Source organism: Stomoxys calcitrans, chromosome 1 (genome assembly GCF_963082655.1).
Source record: "Stomoxys calcitrans chromosome 1, idStoCalc2.1, whole genome shotgun sequence".
Taxonomy (NCBI): domain Eukaryota; kingdom Metazoa; phylum Arthropoda; class Insecta; order Diptera; family Muscidae; genus Stomoxys; species Stomoxys calcitrans.
The window spans coordinates 269,412,950-269,435,764 of record NC_081552.1 but is presented as its reverse complement, the minus strand read 5'-3'; the positions used below and the strand labels follow the sequence as shown (position 1 = coordinate 269,435,764).

At 37.6% G+C, this 22,815-nt stretch overlaps 2 protein-coding genes across 2 annotated transcripts; one reads left to right on the top strand and one right to left on the bottom strand.

Annotated features, from left to right (window-relative positions):
• Positions 1–4,678: 4,678 nt before the first annotated feature.
• On the bottom strand, positions 4,679–6,581 carry LOC106089752 (cytochrome c1, heme protein, mitochondrial). Its single transcript, XM_013255725.2, has 6 exons — positions 6,404–6,581; positions 6,026–6,073; positions 5,752–5,900; positions 5,534–5,666; positions 5,185–5,478; positions 4,679–5,126 (listed from the first exon to the last, which is right to left on the bottom strand). The coding sequence occupies exons 1-6, from the start codon at positions 6,473–6,475 to the stop codon at positions 4,899–4,901; spliced, it is 924 nt and encodes a 307-aa protein (XP_013111179.1). The 5' UTR covers positions 6,476–6,581; the 3' UTR covers positions 4,679–4,898.
• Positions 6,582–7,980: 1,399 nt separating this feature from the next.
• On the top strand, positions 7,981–21,428 carry LOC106090420 (citron rho-interacting kinase). The gene is made up of 7 exons (XM_013256593.2): positions 7,981–8,116; positions 8,288–8,434; positions 8,503–8,747; positions 8,811–9,161; positions 9,353–10,735; positions 11,432–12,094; positions 18,486–21,428. Exons 1-7 carry the CDS (start codon positions 8,056–8,058, stop codon positions 21,216–21,218), a joined length of 5,583 nt encoding a protein of 1,860 aa, XP_013112047.1. The 5' UTR covers positions 7,981–8,055; the 3' UTR covers positions 21,219–21,428.
• Positions 21,429–22,815: the final 1,387 nt, after the last annotated feature.

The following is a 22,815-nucleotide window of genomic DNA, read 5'->3' as shown; positions in this document are numbered from 1 at the left end:
CATGTATCAGCAGATCAGTACATCCCTGATAGGCTTTAAAGGCAAATTGGTTTGATGAAATCAGCTTCAGTGTCTTCAAACACCATGACAGACGATTTTATTTATTTATTTCTTAATAGATACTACACGCTCCATTATTTTGTTAATAGGCTTTGATAGTGAAATAATTACTGCCAATTTCCTCGAAAAAGGAAGAAAAAACAAAACCGAGGTTATACAGGTGAAGAAGGCCTTTTTTTATTGTTTCAGTCAAGTCCTCCAATTGTAGGTAATGCGATCGTGTCCCGGTGTGTTGCCTTGACTTTATTAAAGCCGAATGTAACTCGGGCATTGATAAGTCCGTCAAGATTATGGACGCCTGTTTCTTAGCTTCGAGGATTTCGAAATGGTGAAGAAAATTTTCCTTTTGCTGTGCAAAACCCTGGAGAAAAGTTACAATCTGACGGCTCATTAGGCCACGGGTCTCCAAAGTAATTGGCTATTTCTATAGGATTCGAAAAGATAGTATTACTCGCCTCGATCACCGTAATAAAATATGAAAATATTTCTGTTTGATAGTCGATTGATTTTGCTCCAAACTACAGAGAGTGGGGAAGCACGACTTATCGTTTCAGCAAAGATTATAAAGCAAGTTATCTTTGCCTTTTTGCATTCATATCGCATTCGCCTTTTTATGGAGAACAATGTTATCGATTGACGATCTCTTGCAAAGGACCCATATATCTCGAAGCGTTGCTATATCTTTGTTCCACCAAGGTCCCGAGTGCCCTGTATTCCTTATCAAAATTATATTTTGCTGCTGGTTTTATTATAGAGTAGGTTGAACATGTTGTTGTAATCTTGTTTTATGTTTGGGGTTTTATTGTTGTTTCCTTTTTTTTTTGTACTATTAGAAGACATTTGGTTTCCATTAACGGGGTTTTGAATAGTATTCTTCTTCATTGCATTCACTCTCTTTCTACGATCAGCTATGGGGTTCTCAAGTATTTCGGCGGGTATGTCAAATGTTGCTTGTTTAGGAGTGTTTTGAATAGCCTCTTTAAATGAAAATTTGTTTTTTATTTTGTGCTTCAAAATCTCTTTTCTTTGTACAATTTCGGAACATTGTTTATTATTGGTACGAGGCTATGGTTGCAGTTTGTAAATTAAACTTTATTGCAGGGTGTTGGGTCATGGATAGTTGAGAAACATACTTCACACATTGAACAGTTCTTAAAGTGGTTCTTAGTGTGACCAACTGCAATGTATTGGGTGGGTACATAGTACATTATTTTACTCTGCAGCTAATAATTTCCACTTCAGCTGTTTTTTGGAATTTCATGAAAATTAAAGCTGAGTATGTGAGTCGGCGTATTAGAGACTACTCCATCCTTATAGAAAGCAATCTTCGGACACTCGATTTGCTTGGGTTTAAAACCCCGTTTATTGGGATTTAATGCTCTCGTCAGCTGATTTTATCGAAAACGGGGTTTAATTTTTTGTTAAAAAGAGGAGATTACCGTCCCTTGTTTTTAAGGTGGGTTCGCTGGAACTTCCTTATATAGCCTTTGAAACCACAAAGATATTATAGCATTTGGTCGATTTATCCAGAATTATACTCTCATTACTACAAATTTAGAACAGGCTTGAATTTTTTTAAATCTTATCAACTGCGGATAGTTCAAAAAGTTACCTAAACAGTAAGTATTCGTTTTTCTTTCGTTTTGGAGAAATTTGGGTTTTCCCATCAGGGTCAAAATCTCAAACATGTTTCCCCCTGAGCAGGAAACCATAACAGCGATGATCTAAAATATAAAAATCTTTTTTTCTTGTTCTAATCACACGTTTAATAAGAGTATACGAATGCAAAAGAAAAAAAAACGTAGAGCGAGAGAGTTTATGGAGAAAACAAAGTGCGGTAGACTAGTGAAAACTGGCAGAAAAAACAACTGTTCACTATGAGTGCTGAACGTTGAATGTTTAATTTTTATTTGAGAATACAATATCCCAATATTTTTTCATACAGTCTTGAAAATGACATTGGGTAAATGGCGACCCCATTGCGCAAACACTGTTTCGATTTTTGAAATTCGTGCCCACTCCTTTCAGCATATCAATCGTTATGTTGGCAATGGCGTCGCGAATTTTGTTCTTGAAGTTTGGTCAATCGACATAAACCAGGGATTTAAAAAAATCCCAAAAAAGCAACCATCCAGCGATTGTTAGAAAAGCTCTTAACGGCGAAGGCCCGCTGCTCCGTAGACCAGAGCATGATGGCAACTGACTGGAGAGAGAAAAAAACTTGGCGACTTCTCATTCCAGATTCGCCTTCTCTCGACCCCCTCCTCGTCATTTCGATTTATTAACTAGACAATAAAATGTGCCGCTTGCTGTTTTCTGTTGCGTACCGGCGAACACAGAAGGATTGTATAACCGGGTGTGTTCTAGTTTTTATTTTCCTTGCAATGAAAATATATATACGCAGACATTTTCTATCATTGTAGTAAGAGTCACTTTCAAATGCAAAAAAAGTAACAGCCCAAAAACTAGCGTCCAAAATTAAGAAGAGAAATTATGTTCCATTTCGAATAAGAAAAAAATTCGACAAATATTTAAGGAACGAATGTGTTTTTGATAAATTTTTAGGGGATGTTCAATATCGAATATCGAGGAACATATATACAGTTACTTAAATAAAACTTCAGCGTCGGATAAGATAGAAAAAATCCACTAAAAAATCTGCTGTTTGAAAACAAGTATAGATAGCTTTTTAAAGATTTAAATTATTTATTTTTTTAGAAAGACGAAAAAACCCAGAGTTGAATTGCCGCAAATTTGGTCGAGTACGCTTTCGTATCGAATAAAATTTCATCTCGTTTTTAATAGATGTTATGCCGTTTTTGTATCCATTTTAAATTCAAGTTATTATTAATTTTTTTTATGTCCAATTTAAAGTCAAAATTATTACACGGGATAACTATGAGCACCACACGGTTTGGAACTTTAAGTTTCGAATTATATGATGCTCATAATTTTCACGAGAAGCTTAGCTGATATCTAGCGGGCGTATTCACAGGTTGCGGATAGTGGAATGCTACATACGGAGTAACTGTAATTGCTTCAGTGAGAAGCCGGGCTGCCAATTGGAGGCAGGGCTTGCTTAAATACTGAGTGTGCCTATGATGCTCGATGTGACAACGCGAGTTATTAGCGCCTTTTAATAACCAATGTCCATTATGTTCTAGCGGTGATCGGTCCTATGGACCGGAACAAGCTTGCTCATTTACGTTGTAGCCGCATTTACCTCCACATGTAAATGTGGCTACAACGACGACAAAATATTGAGGGCTTTAACATGTACCTTCTTAAATTTCCAAAGTATTCACTCAATACTGGCAACGCAAATGCAATCTTCTCACATATCAATAAGTGCTGTCCGATTCAAGTATCAGCTCGATGATAGGGGACCTTCTTTTTAAAGCAGAGTCCGAACAGCGTGCCGCAATGCGAAACCTCGCAAATGTCGCCAACGTAAGGAAGGGTTATCCACGGCAGACATTTTTTATCTAAAGTTTTCGCCAGGATCTGAATCAAGGTGTACGGCGTCATGGGCCGGCATGCTTACCTCTGCGCCACCACTACTACACAAGTTATTTTAAGCGTAATCAAATAAATTTCTCATGCTCATTCCATTAAGTTCCATTGAATCCAAATGAAGTGCCGCTTATCGACAGCATTGGGAAGCCACCACCACTGAAAAATGTTTTGGGTTTTGAACTCGAGCGGGCGGCTTTATGGGTGGACATTCTAACCTCTGCACTGCGATAGCCTCCAAACGCAACTGCCAATTGTTTAATGGAGAAAAAGTTCCCATACTGACACGAATTTTTTTAATGTTTGGTCATTTCAACATGACATAGTCGGAACTTCTAACCGAGCAAATTATTAGCTTAATACGATTAACACTGGATAAAATTAATTTTTTTTGGGGTTGTCATAAAGGTTCAAACAAAAACTCGCCCAAAATATGTGTACCCATTTTAGAGATCTGATGTTTTTATGAGGAATAGGACCCAATACTGGTACGGCAGTATATAATTTTTTTTGTTCACATGAGAAATTTTTGCCAACACATGGCAACTACCTGTGCATTCCTTTATTCTCTTAGCTTGTTTATGCTATTTTCTTATTAAACAGATACAAATGATTATTAATTAGGACAATCCCATGGCAGCTGGTTGTACGTACCGGATTGACCCGATGAAGTCCTTCATCGGCAAGGGCTGCCGCCTTAGTGTACAACACACTGCTACAACAACAACAACTATTAATTAGGACAAAATGTCGAAATTTTATTTGTAATCATTCCATAACTCAACGATACATACAGATAGATGCACAGGATTTGATGTAATGTTGTAAAAAAAAAACTGAACCTGGGTATATTTAAAGTTAAACATTAAATCACACATACAATAAATTAGAGAAGAATGTCCATGGTAAACTGGTAATTTTCAAGTAGTGAGTAATTTTTTTTGTTAATTAAGGAATTTCCAATCAGATTTTGTAAAATAAAATCTAAATTGCACCAGAATTGTAAAACAATGAGAATGATGGAAAACCAAAGATGTTAGACAACAGAGTTCTAATACTCTGTTATTCTAGGTATAATCAAAAGTGGGGAAATAAATAAATGTAGTCGGTTTTTTTTCATTTTATTGTGTCAATTACCTTTAAAAGTACTCTGCACTCTTTACTTTTCCTCGTTTTAGATTTTCTTTTATTGTTTAAATAATTTTCTAACTTGTGTTTAGATTATTTCTTTTGTTGGTTTTTTTAGTTATCATTATCAATGGCTTAGTTCTTGTTGATGGTAGCCTAATTACTTGCACTTAAATGTGGCGTTTACCTAAAGGAGTTTATTCTTTCTTGGGGACGAAGAAAATTTTTCGTGATTTCATTGCAGACCACTTGTGTCTCTTAATATAGTAAGCGATGGCAGTCAAGAAGGTCATAATACCAACGACTTTAATGATCAATTGTTTGCGTTCATCGTGTTCAGGCTCCGAAGTCCATTTTAGGAAAGTAGCAACGTCCTTGGCCAATTGACTTTGGGTGGCTGGAGTACCATCTTCATATTCAATGACCTTTATGAAAGATAAGCATATATGTAAATGTTTCAATAAATTAATCCTCATAGTTTACCTCGTTGTATAAAACTTGGGCCATTGAAATGGCACCTCCAGGGAAGTAAGGATTGAAATATTGTCCCTCACGTAATACTACACCAGCTGGAGCATCAAAATAGCCAGTAAGAAGGGAGAAAATGTAATCTTCACCTCCGTGACGAGCGGAAACAATGTAGCTCAGATCTGGTGGATATGCACCATTGTTGGCAGCACGAGCAGCTTCTTCGTTGGGGTAGGGCGAAGGGAAATAGTCGGATAACTTACCAGGGCGGTCAAAGTAGTTGCCGCTGTCATCTGGGCCATCTCTAACCTGCAGAAATAAGTTATTTAAATAAAAAAAAAATTTATACTGGAATCCGGCTTACCATGATGCCCTCAGCCTCAGCCTTAGCCTCAGCTTCCGTGTGTGTCACACCAACTAAATTGCGGTAGGCAATATATTTTAAAGAGTGACAGGCAGAGCATACTTGTTTATACACTTCGTAGCCACGGCGCACACTTAAAGTAATATGGAAAACGTAATGAATTGTAAAAAATACACATTACTAGTTCATAATTGAGGGAAGCTCTTTTGAGCACACACCTGCTATGGTCCAATGATGAAATCAAACCCTTGTGACTCCATGGCATTTGTGGTGGATGGACTTCGGTACCAGAAGCTTCAACGGATTGCTCCAAAGCATAGATCAAAGCGCCAACTCCGCCTGTCAAAGCTCCGATAGTCGCCACCATCTGGAAATAAAATATCGTTAGTACTTGCAATTCAGTAACATTTAGTTACATATTATTATTGAGGTTATGTTAGCTGATATATTCACCGGAGACAATGTTTGCCTTTTGCAGTGAAACACACTTACCTTCTTCTGGCCATTGGACCAAGCTTTGGCAGTTGACAAACCATTAGCCTAAAAAAACAGATTTGTTTTAGAAACCTTTTAATAATGTCCTATTTGATGCCACAACTAAAATAAAAACAAAACCTCAATGGAGGGTTACATAATGTCACCCCAGAAGAGGTGAAAATTTGTAGAAAACTACGATTAATGAAACGAGGCAACAACACTATATTTAATTATTTTATAATTGCATATAATTTACGAAAAATATCGAAGAATCAAAAAATTTAAGAAAAACAATTATTTAGCATAATCGGATACATTTCATAATTCCCGTAGTCTTTTCGTCGTTAATGGTTTTATAAATATGCAAATATATATTGGTGTTTTATTGAATACCTGCTGCAGATTCAATGCAGGCAGCGATTTAAGCAGTTTAGAACCACAAATTCTTCCTAACGTAGCCGCCATCGTCGTCTTGGCCAGAGGTAACACTTTTTTTGGAGGAATGAAAATCAAATCAGCGATTACGAACCACTCACAACTACACTCGCAAAACTCCTCAAACGACAGAAAAAAGGAGAGATATGTCAAATAAAATTTAAGAGATGCCACATAATCAAAATGACAACACTCGTCGTTGAAAATGTCAACTGATTTTTTGTTTACATTACAGACAATAGATTCCCATAGATGTACTTACCTCTCTAAAAAAATGGCAACACCAACAATGACTAGAAATCTTTTATTCCATGCTGTTCATGGCGAAACAATTAAAGGTGGTCTCATTTGTACAACAACCACAAACCATATGGTGCAATCTGCCATCTTGTCGTCAAGCTGAGTGTAGTTTTGGCAACACACGCAAAGAAATTTGTATGCGTGTGTGTGTACGTGTGCGTGCATGAGCAGAGAATATGCGAGATAACAACAAAGAGATCGCAAATAAAAATATGACATCTTTAATACCGTCAAACTGCTGCTAAGAGCTGTTCGCTTAAAACCCCCTTGTTATATTGTATACACATTTCTTTGTGTGTGTTGGTAAAACGTAGATGATAAGTGGAGGATTGCACCATATGATTTGTCGTTGTTGTACAAATGAGACCACCTTTAATTGTTTCGCCATGAATACAAAAACTTTGAAAAACAAGTAAAATAACAAAAAAATTTTAGAAGCAAAGCGTAAACAGGTTTTGTAGAAATAATTTATAATTCAAAAACAAAAAAAATACAAAATTGCTTTAATTTTGTCTAAATCACCCGGTTTAGTTTCTACTCGTTGACATTTTCTTAAATTTCATAGATTATTTCCATCACATAATTACCAGGTAGTGTACGGTAAACAGCTGAGTAAATTTTTATCTCGCGAAGTGCACTATCTGTCAATGAGTTTTGGTTGTATTATGGCGCGAACTAGTAACATACACAAAATCAGAGTTGCACAAAAACAAAATATTAAGTGCACTATCTGACAAAATTAGTGATTAGTGCAACTTTGATTTTGTGTATGTAACTATTGGGTTGCCCAAAAAGTAATTGCGGATTTTTCATATAGTCGGCGTTGACAAATTTTTTTCACAGCTTGTGACTCTGTAATTGCATTCTCTCTTCTGTCAGTTATCAGCAGTTACTTTTAGCTTGCTTTAGAAAAAAAGTGTAAAAAAGTATATTTGATTAAAGTTCATTCTAAGTTTTATTAAAAATGCATTTACTTTCTTTTACAAAATCCGCAATTACTTTTTGGGCAACGCAATATAAAACACACACAACCAAAACTCGTCGACACATGGTGCACTCGGCGAGAAGAAATTGTACTCAGCTGTTTACGGTACCCTACCTGCTAATTGTGTCATGCGACCAAGTCGATTATTCGACTTTATTTGTGTAATAAAGTCGACTTCGACTTTTTTACATAAAAAGTATTTGGTATTTGTTTGGGTATCTGACGCTTTCATTTTAAATTCCCCTTAACGCCTGTTCGATGGCGGTGAAATATAATATTCATATTTTCATTTACTGGTAGTGATTGAAGTTTTTAAACAGCAAAGATGACTGCGAATTCCGATGCAATCGCCGTCAGAATCACTCGCTTAAACAATGCACTATTGGGTAAATACTTGCTATTGTGGATACACGTCCTTATGATATGATTCGATTTGAATATGAATCTAGTCTAGAGTAAACTGAGAAATGTATTATTTGGTTTATAGATCTATGCGTTATAATTAGTGCGTTGTGGTTGCATCAACTTTGAAATTTTCTTATTTAATTTTTTTGTAGGTGGACGTGCCTATGGTGTCAGCTCTGCGTTGTCGGAATCTGTTAACCGAGAGGGGCTTTTGGATGCGCTTTGCTTGCTTTATAATGAGTGCGATAAAGAGGCCCTACGCAAGCGTGATAAAAACATTGCTGAGTTTGTAAACAAATGTAAGTCAATGGTTTTAAAACTCTGGGGATTTGCCATTGTAAAAATGTTTTTATTTTACTTCTTAAAGACAGGAGTGTTGTGGAAGAAACTCAGAACTTAAGAGTGAATGTCAAGGACTTTAGCGTACGTACTTTAATTGGCAAAGGTTATTTTGGAAATGTCTATTTGGTAATGGAAAAGCAGACATGTGACATGTATGCAATGAAAAAGATAAGAAAGTCAGTACTGACCACTTCGCAAATTCGAGAGGAACGTGACATCATGTCAAAGAGGTGTTCGGAATGGATAACAAATTTGCAATACGCTTTTCAAGTAAGAATAGTATTTACCAAACCAGTATACATACTCTAATACTAGCCTTCACATATCCTATAGGACCATGAACACTTGTATTTGGTGATGGAGTATCTACCTGGCGGTGATCTACTAAGTTTGATGTCTCGCCACGGACCATTTGATGAGCAGTTGTCAAAATTTTATCTAGCTGAGCTAACATTAGCAATAAATGCTTTGCACACTATGGGATATGTGCATCGTGACATTAAGCCAGAAAATATTTTAATCGATCGCTTTGGGCACATTAAGCTCGGTGATTTTGGGAATGCTGCTGCCTTAGATCGCGATGGTCACGTTTTCAGTCTTTCTCCGGTCGGCACACCTGACTATATAGCTCCAGAACTTCTGCAGACAATTTCAACTTACAAGCTGTCAAAAAATATGCATGATGTAAGTAATGATGTGAAAGTGTATTTGTATTTTTAATATCGCGTTGCATTTTTTCAAATCTTGCACAACGAGTTTTCTATAATAATTTTTGTATGTAAAACGCCCCCTTTATGTTCCGAATTTATTTAATATAAAATATTCGTTTTAATAATTCCAGTCGCTAATGGTTCATTTAAACTTTTTTGTTTCAGGTCAGTTGCGATTTTTGGTCTATGGGTATTATTGGATACGAACTGATTTGTGAGGTGACGCCATTTCACGAAGATAATGTTCACGAAACATACTCTAAAATATTAAGCCACTGCGAAGAAAGTCGTGTGAAGGAAATTATAGCATTCCCCAGTGAAATAAAATTATCCGTTAATTATAGGAATCTTATTGAGTCCTTGGTGACAAGTCCCTCGAAACGTTTAAATTACGAGGGAATACGAAAACATCCATTTTTCGAAAATACTAAGTGGGATTCCTTGCGATGTGAAGTTCCGCCTATAATACCGACATTACAGAGCGACGATGATACGTCAAATTTTGAGGATGTTCAGCGAAAAAAGACTAAAGTTATCGACCAAAATGCGAAAAAGAATTTAAAATCCACTTTAAATTCCAGTGAGTTTTGTGGCAAAGATTTGCCATTCATTGGTTACAGCTTTGTTCACATGGATCTTCAAAAAACTGAACATGGTGCCTTGGAGGATGCAAGATACGCCAAATTAAATAACAAATTGAAGGAAGAACAAGCTAAGCATAGAGAACGTTTAAACGAAATTACAAAACTTAAACAAGAAATTTTAAGAGCCGAACTTAAAGCCAAACAATCGAATACGCAATCGCGAGCCTTGGACGATGCCAAAGAAGAAATAATAAAAATGAAAAATATTATCAAAGAAAAAAACAACGAATTAGCAAACTGGCGTACCCAAATCAAAACACTGCAAAGTTCATTGAAAATTGAACAGGAAATGTGGGAAAAAAAGGAAACAACTATTACGGAGCTTTTGCGTTTGAATCGTCAAAAGTATGATGAAGCGAAGACTGCTTCAGATGCCGCATACGAAAAGCGTATAATGGAGAAGAAAATGGAAATTGCGGCCATTAACACAAAATTGGACGAGCGTGAGGCTGAACTTGCAGCAAAAATTGAAGAATGCACCCATTTGCACGAGAAGATGGACAACTATAAAGAAATGTTGAGGCAACACAAAGAGCAGGCTCAAAAAGACCGCGAAGAATACGAAAAAAATAAGTCCAGCCTATCTGACTTATACGAGCAGAAACTAGCCGAATTAAGAGCGAAATTACGTCACGAAAAAGACCATAAATCACGTTTAACCATGGAGTTACGTGACGTTCGTACTGAACTTGATGATACCCTTATTAGTACACGATCGTCCGAGGAAGCCAAATTAGCAAGTGCAAAAACTAACGATGACATACTTCGGCGTTTAAATAAGGAAATTGAAGCCAATAATGAACTACACAAACTAAATTCTGAGTTTCAGTATAAGCTCTCCGAATTCCAAAAAAATATTGAGCAACTTCAGCAAGAAAATACTCGTTTGGAAAGAGAATTGCAGGTAAGATATTTTGCTTATTGCTTATTTAGTTGGCGAAATACAGAACCTATCTTCAATAATTGAAAGGCGTTTATTCTCCAAGCGATCCAGTCTTCAGCACACTTGCAATTTTTAAAACCACAATTGTCTATGGTTGTTGTTTTTAATGTCTTTCTGGCAGGAGCACAACCTCATTTGATTTCCTTGTACCCATGCAGATGCAAATTTGCCCACCCGAGTAAAAAAACTTGATATGATCAGATCCAATTATATGTGGCATCAGATATAATTGAATATAGCCACAATAGAATTTGTTTTTTGAAGTTTTATACGAATTGTTGTGTTGGGTTACCATAAGGAGACATACAAAATTTCGCCAAATCGGTGCACCTTCGGATATAAAAAATTGAAGTACCCTTTTTTCACCGGGCAGTCCGGTTCGTTCATTCGTTTTTGGGTCTATACGAAACAAACAAACAAAGCGCAACACTTTCCTTTTTGTATAATAGATATATTACATACAACTTAGTACAAGTAGTTTACGACGTAACATTCCCCAGTTGTATCACTGCTTACAACATACACTGCTGTCATACCGTTGCAGGGATAGCATAAGGTAACATCATCCGCATTCATAAAAAGACGTCCAGATAACTTTCAGCCTATAATTTTTTTTTGATAATTAATATTGTATGTTTACCCTTTTAATCCCTTAAGGTTGCTGAATGCGGAAAAAATCTTGCAAAAAGTGAATTAGCAGCAGAAGCTTCGCCGTTTGAAACGGCTCCTGGATCGCTCTCGGACATTCGTATGATTGAAGAGCAGCTAAGAGTTGATTTGGAAGTTGCAAAGGAAAACGAAAACACGCAAAAAGTTCGCGCAGACAATCTGCAGGAAATTGTAAAAAAATTGGAAGAAATGCTTGAGAGATTTAATGAGCAGAGTCTTTCGCCAACAAAGCCAATGCCAGCTCCTAGAACGGGCAATACTCATTTGGCAGCTGGCGATGTATTAGAGAAGCAGAATGAAAGACTAGAAGATAAATTGGCTGCGGTTAGAGAACAAATGATTGTAGAGCGACAATCAGCACGCTCGGCTAATTTAGCTCTTTGGAAGGTAGAAAAACAGTTGGAGGAGGTTATTTCAGAAAAGAAAATGACACAAAGGCGAATGGAACTTACTGAAGACCGAATAAAAAAAATTCAGGCAGAACGCGACGATGCAAAACGTTTACAGAAACTCTCGGAAGAAGCCATAATCCAGCGCGAGGAGCGAATTGAGGAACTTAAACAAGAAATCACAAATCTGAAAGCCGAAGTGCTTAAGGAACATCGTATGTGGGAGACGGCTGAACAAGAACGTATGGAGTGTAAATCGGAGGTATGTATGTATAAGGCTCTTAAAATCTATCTCTTGATTTGACATTCTCCAAATTAAATGAAGACATTTCCAAATTGCCAGATCGGGAGTTTGGTATATATATTTTTCATTCATTCATTCATTTTTATTAATCAAACATCGCCCGCCCGGGCTTTACATTGATAGATTGGAACATATTTCTTTTACATATGTATTTATTTGGTTTCACATACAATACTATTTAAAGTTCTATTCTAACAGAAGGAAACATGCGTTTAGTTTTAATTGCATGCGTATATAACAATTCATTTTTCTAATATTCTTGGTTTGGTATATGTATAAAATTTGTATATAAATGCAGCAGTGATTTTAGGTTCAGCAGTGATTTTAGGTTCAGAAAGTTTGTATGGAGTGGCTAATGCCACTCTATACAAACTTTCCGAAATGCCTAACAACTCTTGAATCATTTCAGTTCATAGACGTATCTTAGTATAAAATTATTTGCTATTTCGTTTATAAATAATTCGCTCAAATATGGGCCTACGGGTATATGCAGTCGAACTTCTCTGTAACGTAGCAGTTGGGGACCGACGAAATACTACGTTATAGAAAAAACTAACAAAAATTTGGTTTTATTTTACTTAAGTATACAAAAATTAACATACAAACACATCGTCAACCTTTAAATACCCAGGCATTCGTATTAACTGAATACAGATGATGGCTTTTTGGATGCTCGTTTTGTTTCTTTTTATGTATTTGAGTATAGCCGAAATTTCTTTTTTAGAGCTTCATCAACTTTCGTTTAAGGTTCATCTATTGAACAAAAGTGCCGTATTATACTTTTGTTCAATAGATAAATCTTTACGTTTTGCCACGTTTAAAGAACGACGCTCCATTTTGGCCATAGTGTTCCAAAACCTTAAAGTTTCGACAGTTAAGTAACATGTAAACGACTGTAGCAATAAGAAAATTAAATCCCCAGACTGCTCAAAATATTCTGTATACGGCCGACTATGTACCACGCCAAAAATCTATACTTTCAAAAGCAACACAAAGAATTTTTTGAGTTTGCTACACATCACCTAGAAGTATCGACACCCTTTTGGCAAAATGATGTATTAAGCGATAAGTCCAATGCAATACTGGCGAAAACAACAGAAAAAATTATCAGCGGTGGTTTTCTCCTCCTAATGATGGCGACATTTGTAAGCCACTGTTCCATTTGGTTGTTGTTGTTGTAGCAGTTTGTTGTGTTCTATCTCTGAACTCTGCGACTAAGATGGGGTGCGTCTAGAGGGATTTGGGTCTGAGTCAAGTGGGTCTGGCTGGACAGTTAAGCAAATGACTGGCGATTACACAGGTAATTCGCGACCCAGCGTTTCAGGCCTGGGTTCAGGGACGTGTTGACGATGTCCTCAAATAGTTTGGCATAATTGACCGTGTCGAATGCCTTCGATAGATCCAGTACCACGAGGACCGTCCTATCACATGGCCTGGGCTGATTGAAGCCACGGCAATTGTTGGCGAATGTCTCTGCTCCTTGTCACTCTAGGGTTGCACAACATGGCGCATCTCTTCGGATCAGTTACGGTTACGTCGCCAAAAGTGACTGTGGTCCTGTCATCCCGCCTACCGTGGTTCGAGGGTGACTTAAACGTAGACCAAGCTTGCCAACATTGCACCAAGTGTTCCATCCAAAAATTCCGCCTGGGGTCTGTACAACGAATCCCTTCACGCGTCTGCGAGTGCCACTGCCTGCGACGGGAAATTGGCCCGCACTGGGGTATTGGACCGGCTGGTATAAAGCGAGCGACTGCTGCGTTAATGATGTGTCGGTACTTCCTCTCGGCAACTAGCGCATCCGAGGAGGGTGTCAGTTCACTGAAGCGGCGATTGGTGTACTCTCTGAAGCCAGCCCAATAGGTCTTTTTCCAATTGGTAAGCGTCCGTCGCTCAGTGGCTATAAAGTCGTGTGGTCGGTCGATGGTGAGAATTATGGGGATGTGGTCTGACCCCAAAGAGATGACGGCTTGCCAGGATACGTCACCCAGGAGATCAGGGGGGCAATGGAAATGTCTGGCGAGCTACTACACCCCATGCACCCCTACAAGGAGTGCATGGGGATACCAGTCAGGTTCGGTACTGCCGAGATAGAGCGAATAACGGTGAATGGGGATGCGCCCACTAGGATGGGCGCATCCCCATTCACCGTGCAAAACGTGGAGCCTTCCATCTGCTCTGCCAAAGCTATGCCACGCTGGTCGTTACCTAGGACAGAATGCCATGAAATGTGATGCGCATTAAAGTCCCCTTATAACCAGACGACTATAGCCAGGTATGTACACGTTATTCGCTCTATCTCGGCAGTACCGAACCTGACTGGTATCCCCATGCACTCCTTGTAGGGGTCACTAGCGCCAGGCGCAGGCGAGATGGGGTCTATATTGCACGAAATAGTGTATCACGGAGGCCAATCCTCTACCTCTATTCATTGAGCCATCATTACTTAGCACATTGTGTCCGTGACAACTGTGCAAGCTGCAGGTGTTGGTCAGCTTTGTCTCCTGGGTCGCTGCTCCCAATATGTTCTTCCAACTTCCGCAAACTCGTCGATTTTGCCACGCAGACCGTTGCAATTCAATTGCAAAAATGTATACTTCCCGGCAATGGCCTGGCAATATTGGGGCTGGGATGCTGCTGTTGCGTATTATTACCGCGCGGAAGAGGTCGGGGTGTCACATAGTCCGACGCCTTCTGCGTCGACGTCGTCACGCGAACATAGAACGCAGTGGGTACAGTTTTGATCTTGTATAGTCATAATCAATATGTTGCAAGGTGCTGTGCGAACAAAGACAGCAGTGCACTCCATGCACCGATTACACCTCACCGACACCGACCATTGATAGAGGCGGTTCTGGCAAACCGAACAGAACCAGGGTCCGGCGTTCTTTTAAATCCTAGCACGGACCAGAAGCGTGTGTAGAAGGCACTCCGGGAAAAAAAGGACGAACACGTACACTGAGGAGGCAGCCCTTGCCGATGAAGAATTCCATCGGATCAATCCGGTGCGTACAACCGGCTGCCATGGAATAGGTATGACAGCCATGTAAAAACTTCTCCCCAAAGAGGTGTCGCACTGCGGCACGCCGTTCGGACTCGGCTATAAAAAGGAGGATCCTTATCATTGAGCTTTAATCTTAAATCGGACAGCACTCATTGCCATGTGAGAAGTTTGCCCCTGTTCCGTAATGGAATATTCATGGGCAAATTTGCATTTGCATGGTCAAGTAAAATGTGGGAAAAACTAAAGAGGCATTGAAAGAATAAATATGATTTCACAGTAAGCTATGACATTACTTCCACATGGTTTGAGAGTTCCCTGGCTTTAGTAAAATAGTTGTTATCGTGAGAAAAATGGACAAACATATATTTTTAAATTTAATCTTTCATATTCAAGAATAATTTGGGACCAAGTGTGGAAACAACATGGCATAATTCGAACACATTTTATTTTAAACAAAACGTTGACATAAACCGTACAACTTTTAGCTGTATACGGCTTAGTTCGACAATGGGTACGAAGTGATAGCAACTTTTGGCAATGTGAAGCAGTTCCCGCATCTAATGGAGGACCCACGAAATACAAGATTCATGTAAAACTTTTTCTTTTTCAAATTTTTTTTTTGTGCTTCTTAATGTTGTTGTTGTTTTAGCAGTGTGTTGTACACTGAGGCGGCAGCCCTTGCCGATGAAAGATTTCATCGGGTCAATCCGGTACGTACAACCGGCTGCCATGGGATTGCTTCTTAATGTACTTAATGTAAGAACGAATCTGCTATGTATGGGCCCACCCTGGGAATCATTAATAAGTTATCGCGTGTGGATTGACAAAATGCAAAAGAATCCGCCAGAAAAGTGGTGAATGATGTCTATGATTTGTTGATTAGGAATTAAAGCCGAAAGCTCACAAAATCGGAAAAACTGCTTCCCCGTACTACTCTATTAATTGCCAATCTAACTCTGACCATATTAGAAACGGATATACCAGAATAAACCTCAAGACAATACAATATGTGCGGCATTACTAATGCATGGACTAACTTCATCTTAATCTCCCTCGGCAATACCGTAGCAGTATTATACAACTGGCGGAGTGTCAAGCCAATGCGAGAAACTATTGAATGGGCCTAGAAAGGCGCTCGATCTTTGAGACTTCATACAGATTTGTATAGAACTCATTACGTAATCATTTTTTGTCTGCATGACACTCAAATATTGATAGTTACCCTTAAGTAACTATCATTATCTTCATAGGCATATGGTGTACATCAATTCTGTATCCGATCAAAAAGATCGTTCAGAAAAATTAAAATTAAAAGGGCCCGAGTACAGAACCCAGAGGAACCCCACTACTCAAAAAGGCACCATATCAGAACAATCCCATGGCAGCCAGTTGTATGTACCGGATAGACCCGATGAATTCCTTCATCGGCAAGGGCTGCCGCCTCAGTGTACCAACAACAACAACCATATCAGAAGATATTTGTACCTTCTTATTAATTTGACTTCGTGGAAACCTGTGATCGACATTTCATTGAAGTTCGATGCAAAATAAGTAAAATATTGATATATTATTGGTAGAAATAGACATATGTGTACGTAAACTTTATTGAGCCGCTGTCTATATTAGGGCTAGGTCTATCTATGAAAATATCTAAGCTTTATTTTATGTAGATTAGGACGACATATTTGTACTAAATCTTCCATTTCCCTTGAGATAAAGTCGTTAAAGTCCCCTAACCCTTGGGAAAATAGTAGTTTTAGTACCCCTACCCTTGGACAAAAGGAAACTTTAATTCTCTTTCCCTCGCAAAAAGGTTATTTTAATTCAGCGATCTAGTATTTGTATTTTGTAATTCGAATCCACATGACGTCGGATTGAACAAATTACATTGAACTACTCTTATGTTTGAAAAATAATTTTTTTTTTTTAATTTCAAAATAAAAGATAAATCAAAATGATGAATAAAATAAAAATCAATACACTGAAATGTCCTAACTATAAAATGGTAAAAGAATCATTGAAAAACTACTTTGTAAATTGAAATTTCTAACAAAAAAAAAAAACCTTTTTAAGGAATTTGCTTGATTGAAAAGTTTCGTAATATATTGGGTTGCCTAAAAAGTAATTGCGGATTTTTTAAAAGAAAGTAAATGCATTTTTAATAAAACTTAGAATGAACTTTAATCAAATATATAATTACCAATTTGTTCGATAACCTTTTGCCATCTTCCTGGCAAATTTAGTATTCCACGCTCATAGAACTTCTGGCCTTTATCTGCAAAAAACTGAACCAAGTGCGATTTTATAGCCTCATCGTTGCCGAAAGTTTAACCATTTAAGGAGTTCTGCAAAGATCGAAATAAATGGTAGTCTGATGGTGCAAGGTCAGGGCTTTATGGTGGATGCATCAAAAGTTCCCAGCCAAGCTCACTCAGTTTTTGGCGAGTGACCAAAGATGTGTGCGGTCTAGCGTTGTCCTGGTGGAATATGACACCTTTACGATTGACCAATTCTGGTCGCTTCTCCTTGATGGCTGTATTCAATTTGTCCAATTGTTGACAGTAAACATCCGAATTAATCGTTTGGTTCCTTGGAAGCAGCTCAAAATATACCACACCCTTCCAATCCCACCAAACAGACAGCATAACCTTCTTTTGGTGGATATCAGCCTTTAAAGTGGTTTGAGCTGGTTCACCATGCTTGGACCATGATCGTTTTCGACTAACGTTGTTGTAAACAATCCATTTTTCATCTCCAGTTATGATTCGTTTTAAAAACGGATCGAATTCATTGCGTTTAAGGTGCATATCACAAGCGTTGATTCGGTTTGTTAAATGAATTTCTTTCAATACATGTGGTACCCATATTAAAATTGAGGCCAAACAAACAAATGTAAACAAAATTTCGCGCACTTTTTTTTCTAAAGTTTTTTGAAATACGTGTAGTTTGACAACGAGAAATCTTTTAATCTTTAATTAGGAAGAAGATTGTATAATCTGAATATTCTAACATAAAATGATTTGTTAATATAACCACCGGCAGGCCAAGAAATCTTTTGGTTAGGCCTCGAAAGACCAAATGTAAAATGTATTCGCAGGGATCGAGGTGATTGGGCTTTAAAAATTTTACGGAAAAATAACAGCAATCTAAAAGCGATAAATCTCAAAAACGAGCAAACTAAAAAGCGCTCAACATGGGCAGAGAAATGATCGAAACGTCTCAAAGAAAATAAGTATGGGACTACTATATTTACTGCTAGCTTAATTTTCCTCATATTTTCGCCAATTATGCCAGCGTATACCTCGATGCAATAAAAATTTATGTTATCTCTCTGTCTCTTTTCAGATAATAGATCACATTTCTCATTCAAAACAATTGGAAGAGCGCCTATTGGAAGCTAAGCAAAAACTTCAACAATGTCAACAAAAGTGTGATAAGTTATATTTGGAGAACGCGCGCCTGATTAAGGACATAAACGAAGAGAAGGAACATTACTCTGTAGCTCAAGACCTGTTATCGGCCAAACAAATTGAACTAAAGAGTCTGAGGGAGAACTATGAAAGGCTCAAGTATGCGTGTACAGTAACCGACAACCAGTTGAGCGAGGTTGAAGTAATGCTGGAAAAAGAGCAGAAGTGCAACAAAGGCCTTCAGGAAAAATTAGAAAAATTACATTCACAGTTTAGGGAAAAGGAAGAAAAAGAATTCGACATCAAAAAAAAGTTGAAAAGTGAACAAATATTAAAACAATCAGCGGAGTCAAAAATATCGGCCTTGTCTAAAGAAATAGAGGAGCAGCGCACATATGTTGAGGAAATGCAAACAAAAATAAGTAACCAGCAGCAACATTTAATGGAGCAAACAGCAGCTCTATTTACGGCGCAGGAAAAGGTTGAAGTTCTTCAGAACGAGAACCAGAGTGTTCAAACACTCAATGATAATCTGGGAAGTGAGTTATTGCTATTAAAAGAGGAGAATGCCCGCATACTTTCCGATCTCTTCCATGCCAAAGAGGAAGGACAAAGTTTACAGGAACGTCTTAATGAAGAGTTGGATTTAAAATCGGAGCTGCAGGGTGAAAATCAAGACTTGAAAAAGATTTTGGAAGAGAAGGAAAATTTCTATCTGCAGCGCGATATTAAATCAGAAGCTACACTGGCGCAGCACAAAAAGTTAATAGATTATTTGCAGCTAAAAGTTGAGGATTTAACTCAGAAGAAAAAGAAAACCTTGGCGGATAAAATTTTTGGTCATCATTCTTCGGCTGTGACAAATAAAAAGGAGAACCTAAATCCGTATAACATAGAAAACTCTATATTGTACCGGACGTTGCAAGAAGAACTTAAACGAGAAAGATTGCGTTGCAAAGTGTTGCAAGAGCAGTTAGACAAATGCCAAGAACAAGGTGCGTCAACGTTAAGGTCTCCTTTAAAGGGAAGAGAGAATACAAACACTATCCCAATAGCGCAGAGTTCTCCAAGTAAAAAGCAAAATTCACCTCAAATCAATATGGAATGTAAGGATTCTACGTTGTCGGACTGTAACAAAAATAAAAATATAACTTCAACCGCAGCAATGTCAAAACACATACAGTCCCATCATCGTTTTGAATTATCATTGCAAGAGTCTTCTATTGGTGCGAGCTCTTGTGTAGCTTGTAAAAATCCAATAGTTGCAGGAGCCCCATATTGGAAATGTAGAGAATGCAAAGATGCTGCCCATCGCAAGTGCCGCGGAGATGTGAAAGAAGCTTGTGGAGGCATTGGCTCGATACTATCAAATGAAGGAAATGAGATCACATCCCTTAAATCCCTTAAATCCCTTGGATCAGAACCATCAGCTCCAAAAGAAACAGACACGGAGGCGGATTCTGTAAGCAAATATTCGTACGAAGGCAAAATAGATGAACCAGATGGCGGCACAACTGAATCCTTTTTGACGCATAATAAAACAATCGTTTACACAACGCCAACTAGCCAAAATACCCCATCACTTGAAGTTGCATGTGCTTATGAAATAGAGGAAAATAAAATTCTGTTGTTGGGCTGCAATAACGGTCTCTACGCTCTGCACATTGAATCAAATAATCTAGTTCACATTGCTGGTATTGAAGGAGTTATCTGTATAGCGATATCGCAACCATTGGCCAAGGCAATAATGGTTGGACGCCTGGGAGAGTCTTTGTACCAATGCGATTTAAGACATTTGCAATCTCGCTGTCATTCAAGCGCTTGTTTGAAACCAGTATTAGAGGCATCTGTTCTGGAATTACCATTTGCGAACCGAGCATCAACAGAGAAATGGCAATTAGTACAGATATCGGAAGAAAGCGAAAAACCTTTAGATACAGTAGCTATAGCGGCTACCTCGAGCCGCATTGTCATTCTGAAGTACGATGCCAAACAACAGAAATTCAAACCTGTTAGAGCACTTGATACTGCAACATCCGTCTCATCTATACTTTTCACTCGTCATTCAGCAATTGTAACATCTGACAAATTTTTCGAAATCGATTTGTCTACATATGGTGCCGAAGAATTTGTTGATCTGTCGGACAAAACCCTCTCTCACACTTATAACTACACACCAGTTAGTGCGTTACGTATTGCGAAACATGAATTTCTTTTATGTTTCATGGAAATTGGAGTCTTTGTTGACGAATACGGATGCCGCTCACGACCCTACGACATCAATTGGGAATATACTCCTTGTGGATTTCTCTATAGAGCTCCTTTTCTTTACATTGCTCATTTCCAGTCAATACAAATTATACGTCTACATCGCTCCTATAGTCAAGAGTTGAGGTCAAATGCACCAAAGAATTGTAATACAGATGTTGAAGACAGCTGCACTCCAGATTTTAAACGATCATATTTGCCTTTCTATATGCCAACCCTATTGACTGATAGCGGCCGATATAATGCTTTCGTCCTTGCCATTCAAAAAGCAACGGGAATACAAGATATTCACTTTCTAGATGCTATGCAAATCTTCCGCCAAGAACACAGTGATTCCTTGGAAACGCTTTCTTCTGTTGGCACTTCCATCACATTGGGTTCGTTGTCCACTAATAATTAACCATGCTACTTTTGTTTTTCATGTCCATTTATGGATTACATGTCTGTGTATTGTAATCCCATATATGTTTCTGTAATTTTTATTATTTTATTTCATTCACGATTAAATGTACAATTATTTAATAAAAAGAGTGCCCTAAGAACAGAGTAGAGGAGGGTGGAGGAGTAAAAACTAACGTTGTTTTGAAGAAATTAGCATTACTCCAACATAGATATGACTGACTGGCAGCTTATGTTTTGTTATAATATTGGCACTGGTAAATATTAGACAAACCCCTACGATATTAAAATAGAAACCCCAATGGCACTATCGATGCTATCGATATTTTAGTTTTTGGCTGAATATCGATTTATATTTTTCCTATCGATACTATCGGCAAAGCTCCACTATTTGCACAAAAAATTGGCGATCAGATCTTGAATGTATACCAATCGTACATTTTTCAATCGTTCTTCTTGTTAAGTATTTCTAGTATCGTTCGAATCGACCCATATCCTGACATAGTTTCGTTACAACATCTCCCGATTTTACTTTTTGAGACTATAGGGGGCGCAATTTTTTTCTGATTGGACTACAATGTTGTTTAAATTTTAGTTAATTCGATTTTAATCGGCCTATGCGTTGAAATTGCTCGATTGCTTCGATGTCCTGGAGCCGAATTTCCGTATACGAGTGCGCTTTCGTATCGAATGCAATTTCAACTCGTATTTAATGGATGTTATACCACATTTATACACATTTTAATATAATTTTTTTTATAAATTATAATCGATTCAAATATTCGCGTTACTAAATTTAAAAAAAATGTGTGTTCAATAAAGAAATGCATAATTCACAATAGAGGGATTTCAAACGATTTTACTCCTTCACGTATGCGTTAATTCGGTCCCTGGTTTTTACTTCGATTTAAATATAGGTGATAGAAAATAAACGATAGTATCGATTCTATTGATATTTAATACTTATTATCATATATATGATTCAAGTTCGTGGTTGAAGTGCACAGTTATGTTAACAATTCCGCATATTTTGTTTATTTGTAATAAATCAATGAAGCTCCCTACGTGGGATACAGAATTAAAAAAATATATACATACCCGAGTAAACAAAAGTTGATATGGTCAGATCCAATTATATCTGGCATTAGATATAATTGGATCCCAAAAATGGTTATATATAATTGGATCTTATTGTATAAATTTAGATCTAATTGGATACAATCTGAAGCAATTTGATACAATTGTATATCGAATTTTTCCCAAATATAAACAGATCCAAATATGTATAATAATATATAAACAGACCTTAAATCTTAAATTAAAAAAAATACCGTTTTTTTGGCTTTTGTTTTTTTTTTCCTTTAAATGTTCTTGTTGTTTATTCAACTCTTATTTTTTTTACAGTTTTTTCAATATTTACTTTTTGCCGCCAATGGGGTTTGAACATGAGTGCTCTCGTATGCTAGTCAGGAGCCCTACCAACTCAACCTACCACTTGCTTATAATGTGCTAAAGCTAAAGGTAAACAAATACAATTGGTCTATTTTTAGAACAAACAGCATCATCCATACTCCTTATTTTTTGCGTACTTTTGGAAA